The following is a 6836-nucleotide window of genomic DNA, read 5'->3' as shown; positions in this document are numbered from 1 at the left end:
GTGTGTGTGTGTAGTGAGATATAGCAAATCTGTAGGTATACAGTGGAGAGTGCGTAGTTTTTTTTTTAGGGGGAAGGGGCAGATATTGTGGGGATAAAGGGGAGGAGGTGGGGAGAGGGGATCGATGTGAATAACAGCCGGTTAGTTTTCTAAAAACCACGACGTACCCCAGTACAGCTTGTTGACGTTTGAAAACTACAATACTCTGACTTAATTCTTCAAGACTGGGTCCTTCAAAAGTCATTCATAATAATATTGTTTGAGTAGCTGAGGTTGACAGGGTAACGTGCACATTTTAATTATTGAAAATCTAGTGCTCCACGACTTCCTTCGCGAAGGAAAGTCTTTGGCCTCAAGTTTCATATCATTCTCAAAGACAGGATCTTTAAAAAACATCTAATATTCTTCCAACAGTGTAAAGAACAGTAAAAAGTAAAGTTGTTCCCGCATCCCACAATGGCAACTTCCAGGCCCTTCGGCATATTGTGGTAGGGTGGCCAGTTCCTTTCCACGCCGCCTATACTTTCCCAACTCGAAGTCATTTACGTAACCATTACTGTTGACTGGGCAGGAGGGAGCGAAAAAATCCGTGTCCGAACCGAGGCTCGTGCCCGGACTTTCTGTTTTGAAGACGAGCGCACAAACCGCTCTGCCACCGCACACTCAAAGAAGAGTAATCCCTTTTTTTAAACAACTTGGTGAAACCCAGGATTATTTGATTGTTTGAAACATATGGTTGGTGTAGGTGAAAGTAATATCGATCGTCCAGTCTTGTTGCTTAAGGTCTTTAATTAAAATAAACTTGCGTCATCAATAAAATCGATACAGTCTCCTAGGAGGAAGTTTGTAATATATTATTATATCAGTTTGTGTTGGGGGTCCTACAACTTTTTCTTTCACAGGCGCAATCGATTTGTTGCTTTTTTGTGCAGTATTTAAACGTACTGTGTAATTTTTAAAAAGCGCTTTACGTGAGCAGCAACTGCATCACGCAAAGAAAACGTTTCTTGCATGCCCTGTTTGCATGATTTCAGCAGGAAGAGGAAACTATAAAGCCAACAGGTAGATTTTTCTTCGGAAAGTCGCCACTCAACATGTTAGTTATTTAATATTTCCACCTCAAAAGTAAAAAAAACCCTGCAAGTTGACATTCTTAATTCTTAAAACTTTAACCAAGAAAGATTTCGTGAATATATCTTGTTTATGCCTTCTTACAGATAGAGTTTCATAATCATACAAGATGCTATAAATTTTTTGCAACGCTGATTCGTTCTTTGAAAGCGATATTATTTTCGAGTACAATGATTTTGTGAACTTCTTTGGATTGTTTAGCTCAAAGACCATGTTTCGTCTGCACACCTTACGACTTGGCTATGTAATCGCTTCTTTTATTGCTGTAAGTCTCGGATCTTTTCTAATACTTCAAACAATTTGTATCGTGTGTTACCGGCCTGCCGACTTTAGAGAAACAGTTTCTTTATCAAAGCTTGCCCTAGGCCAAGGGGCAGGTCAATTCTTCAGAAGTCAACGTGAAAAAAGAGGTTTTCTCAAATCTATGCAGATTTCTTCTAAAGACGGACACCGGGAAGGCAGAACTTTATCACATTTGGACATAAGCGAAGTGTTGGAAGATGAATGGTTGATGAAGGAGGGAGTCACACGCATTCACGGAGGGTTTAAAATGTCAGAGAGAGAAGAAACTCTACTTTCAAAGCTTTTTCACAAGAAGAAGTTCATCTACTTTGATAACGTCATCTCAAACCTCACTCTGACTCTTGATGAAGAAAGGGACAGTTTCATAAATTTACACAGGTAAAAAAACAACCCAGAATATCAAACCCAACTTGATCTACAGTGGGGTCAGCTTAAAGTGTACACGCTTTATTTGAACAATCGGTTGAAGTGAACGATATTCTGTGGTCCCGATTGAAACGCTACTTGTTTAAGTAAAAAAAAATAGTTGATAAAATGAACCGGTTTCATGGGGAAATAGGATATCGTTTAAAAAATGAGTGAAAGGGAAGAACGGACCGACAGTGTCACTGTCGCCATGCTGTTAAAAATAAAATTCTTTGCCTCGGGCTTCGGCAGATAGTCCCAGCTCGGCGTTGGCGACGACAATCTCAATCAGAAAGAAATAGCTCTAGTCAAGGCTCGCCCGCTGTGTTGTACCCCCACCCCACCTCCACCCTAGACCCACCACTGCGCGTAGCTACTGTTTCAAGCCCCCCCCCCCCCCCCCCGTACCAAAAAGGTTAAACTGAACCTCGGTTAATGTGTACACTTTCTTCTGGTCCCAATGAGTTCACTTTAAGCGGACTCCACTGAACTTTGTTTGTTCTCGAAGTACGGCAATGACTAACCGTGGACATTTTCCTTATGACTTACTTCTACTTTGGTGATTTATAGTATCTCTTTTTTGTGTGCTATTGGTACCATGAAGACACTGGAAACCAAGAGGTTGAAGACAAGAGAATGTGTCAGGGAGAAATTAAAAGTACAGACAAACCTCGTTATACCGCCCTCTCCTGTTATACCGCCAGCCCCATTAACCGCCAGGTTTTGCCAATGTACGAAAAGGAATGCCTATATAAACGTAGCACTTGCGCATTCATGCCGCCATCTGCCCTCTGCCAACTGTCTGAGTAGTACCGTCCTTAATTGACTAATGTAAGTTTCCCACGGTCATACCGCAAGTGAACTGGTAACCAGAGTACCTTGCACATTTTACACGGCACCCAATACCCATGCACGTCTCTGCGAGCTCAGTATTTTCTAGACGTTGTCGTCGCGCGCGTGTGAGTGTGTGTGTGTGTGTGTGTGTGTGTGTGTGTGTGTGTGTGTGTGTGTGTGTGTGTGTGTGTGTGTGAGTATGTGTGAGTCACAACGCAATGGAATCAGACGCTCGTCAATTTTGGGGCATATGGAGTTATTGGTTTCATCTAAAAGGTTGTTCATTTGCCTTGATTTGGATTTAAACCCCCCACCCCCCCCATCTATCTTGAACAGAAGTCGAGATATTTGTGATTGATGGAGGTAAGGTTGCTCGGTTTCAGAAATAAAATTAGCGAGAAAACGGCCGCCAAAGTTTGGTGACTTCGATAGTTCAAGAGTCCTTGGAAACTGTAAATTTACAATTTTTGTTCCTTTCATCAACGCTTTCCATGAAATTATTGAAATCCACACATAAATGTGTTTTGGACTGGACATACAAGGTTGTGATCCCAAGAACATAATTTCGAAAAAAAAAATTCAAAACCGGCCGAAAAATGCCCATTTTTCCGATTTCATTATTTTGACGAGCGCCTGATTTCAGCAATAGGCCTATATACATTATATAGTTCGATGAATGAACTCAAAAGAAGCGATCATCAAGTATTTTCTCGCGAGAGAAAAATCTGCAAAAGATCAATTGAAAAAGAGAGGTATCACCTGAAACAGAAATGTAAATATCACCGTGAAGAGAGATATACTTATCACCTGAAAAAAAGTATTATAAGGCGGTCAGAGATACATGGCGTAACTTATTGTCAAATATCTCCTTAACTATCGAACATAGATTCTCCAACTTTTGAACAATGACTTTTATGAATTTGTCTTGACAGGTGAATATTTTTTCAAACTATTTAACACTGTATTCTAGAAAATTCCTTAATAAATACTAATAACAAATCCCAGTCAATGGATTCTACAGATTATTAAAAGTTCACAGCTCAGCAATGTCGCTTTTAAAAGAAAGTCTATCATTTTTTTCTAATCGCAACATTATGCTTATTGAACGAATGTTTAGGGAACCTTTAGAGCAAAAATTGATTTCACTATAAAATTAATTTCTTGTCAGAGGTTTTACCTCTAAAAAGTGTCATTGGCGAGCTGTGGCGTAGGCCATATGCGTATGCAAACTGTGTGCGAGAAGCGGGAAGTGCTGTGAACAATCCCATTTCCCGTGTGATGGAGATTTATAGAATTTTATACAAATTTATGAAGAAAAGTTCTTTAATCGAGCCTCAGATATTGTTGAAAAATGTGACTAAGTTAGGACAAATTGATCCAAACTGATGTGCACAGTATGGGTGACACTGATTCACCCGTTAAAGAGATATTTGAGGATAAGTTGCACCACGAATTTTTGACCGCGTTATAGTTATCAATTTTACATGCCAAAGTGACGAACTTTCACAAATATATAGTGCGGTCAAAAATTCGTGGTGCAACTTTTTGTCATTATCTCCACAACTATCGAACATAGGTTCTCTAATTTTGGCACAATTACTTGTATCAATTTATCTTACTAGATCAATATTTTTGTAAACACTTGCTGGCTGTATTCTAGAAAATTCCTTAATAAATACTAATAAAAAAAATCCACGTGGGTGGTTTCTACAGATTTTTAAATGTTTACAGCTGGGGCAATATTGTTTTTAATAGCAAGTTCGTCATGTTTTTCTAATCGGGACATTGTGCTTATTGAATGCATGTTTTGAGAACCATTAGGGCAAAAAATACGTTCACTATGAAATTAATTTCTTGTAACAAGTTTTGCCATTAAAAATTGTCTTTGATGAGCTGTGATGTAGGTCATATGCGTAATCAAAATGTGTGAGAGAAGCGAGAAGTGTTGTGAACAATCCCATTATACGTGTGAATGTGATTTCAAGTATTTTATATGTAAATTTATGAAGACATTTATAAAGACTAATTATAAATCCAAGTCGGTGGTTTCTACAGACTTTAAAAGGTTTACAGCAAGGGCAATTTTACTTTTAAAAGCTGAACGCATGTTTTGAGAACCATTAGTATTTAGATCTAGTTCTAAAAAGTATTCATTTTAAAACTGATTTCATGTGACAAGTTTTGCCATTGAAAAGTATCATTGGTGAGCTGCGACGTAGGCCGTAATATGCAAAATGTGTGTGAAAGGTGGGAAGTGCTGTGGACAATCCCATTTTCCGCGTAACGGAGATTTATAGTATTTTATATGCTGTGCAAAGTATGGGTGACACTAATTGATCCGTTAAAAAAATATTTGAGGTTAAGTTGTTGTTGCTGTTTTTCTTTTTTGACTAACATTTTCCTACCACCCATCCGTGTGTATTTCCAAGTGGAGCATTAAATAAAACCTAACACTACACAGATGATCCCCACCTCCCATCAAATTTACCAACTGGCACGCTTGCAGGCAATATTCCACTGGATGGCAAGCACTGCTTTAGGAACATGCCTTACACCATGCCTGTACAATGAAACAAGGACAAGTAATATCCCGCTGTTTGAATTCCTCAGGTACGGTTACCCCCAAGACTCGCAAGTCTGCGCGACATCAACCCCGGATGTCCTCATCGTGGTGCACAGCGAGGCGAATAACTTTTACGACAGGCTGATGATCAGATTCACGTGGGCTGCTCCTAGGTGAATGGGGAGACTATAGCATAGATAATTAATTAATTTTACAGTATAGGCTGGACAACTACCAAAGTTAGTGGAAGCAACAGAAATGTCGTGTCTTTGGAGACTTGAGAATTTCATGGACGGAAAAGAAATCAACTGAGGAAGTGCTTAAAGAAGCTTGCTCGGGCCACTCATCAATAAAGACCTGTACCTGTTTAGGAAACGACACATTTTAATACAATTTCCAGGACACGTGTATCTCCTTACTTAAAGGCTTCGAGCTTCTTGTTCTTATTGGACGAATAGAAAGTAAAATAGACAGGAGTAGACAAATGGGTGAAGGGAAAACACCAGGGCAATGAAGGTTTTATGAGAGCACCCGGACGGAGCGACGTTTAATGGAGACTCGTGATCGTCGATGTCTATTTCAGATCTGCCACTTAAAGATGATCATGATAATTATGATGTATATACGCACCAGCTGACTATATTAAATACTGTTTTAGCTTCTTTCTTCTCTGTCTTTCAATATGTGTTTCCTTTCACGTTTTTGCATCTTGTGCTTTTGATTGTTTACCAGGAACATGATTGAGAGGATACAAATTCTGTACATTTTGTGGGGAGTCCTTGCATTCATCTATAATTCTTTGTTTGTCTTGAAATCTAAATCAGCGCATTGAGCCCTTCTTTGTGGAAATGCGCTATATAAATGCAATTTATTTTATTATTAAATGTTTCCTATTCTTTTTGACATATTAAAAACTCTAGATGGTCGAAAATTGAGGTACTGTATTTAATTCTCATATGAAAGGAAGACGGAACACAATACAAGTTTTAGGAGTGGGGAAAGTTGGCCTTTGCCATTTTTTCGAGAAAAAATCGGCTTTGGTTTTGATACAGGACACGAAACTCATGTTTTAAGTACGACGCAACGTGCCAGGATGTTAAGCATTTTCGGAGAAAAATTCGTACAACTGACGTGACACTGGCGGGTGTAGTCGGAGCACCATAACACATACCTGCGTACCAGGAGGTGTGATGTCTGGCTCAGAGGTCGCTGTCTAACGACCCGCCAGTGCTTACCGTAGCTAGCTGCTCTCGAGAATGTATTTGTCCATACGTTGATCTTATGGGTCTACGTCAGGCGTTGTCCCCTTCCCCCTTTTAGCCTTTGCTCTTTACATCTTGCCTTCACGTATTTCTCAAGTTTTATATGAACAGAATATTAGACTTTCTTCCTTTAATTTTGGGGTGATATCAAAACTAAGAGGTATTTAATGGGCGAACCTTCCTGTTAAATGTCAATCTTCGATATGACTGGATCAAGTAAGTGCAGGGTGTTGGCAATTCCACATATTGTAACGCACATTTCAAGACTCCTTCTCCTATCGTTAGTTAAAACAAGTCATCTGCATGATACCATTGAGTTTTTGAACCCCCCCCCCCCT

General features: G+C 39.4%; 1 protein-coding gene across 1 annotated transcript in view; it reads left to right on the top strand.

Annotated features, from left to right (window-relative positions):
* The window catches only part of LOC101854021 (beta-1,3-galactosyltransferase 5), a 19228-nt gene that overhangs the window by 3380 nt on the left and 9012 nt on the right, over positions 1-6836 (top strand). The window contains exon 2 of the mRNA XM_035970009.1: positions 5284-5409. Within this exon, the coding sequence (XP_035825902.1) occupies positions 5284-5409 (126 nt within the window). The remainder of the gene's footprint in view (positions 1-5283; positions 5410-6836) is intronic.

This window comes from Aplysia californica, unplaced genomic scaffold (assembly GCF_000002075.1).
Source record: "Aplysia californica isolate F4 #8 unplaced genomic scaffold, AplCal3.0 scaffold00208, whole genome shotgun sequence".
NCBI lineage: Eukaryota > Metazoa > Mollusca > Gastropoda > Aplysiida > Aplysiidae > Aplysia > Aplysia californica.
This window is presented reverse-complemented; position numbering and strand designations above follow the sequence as displayed.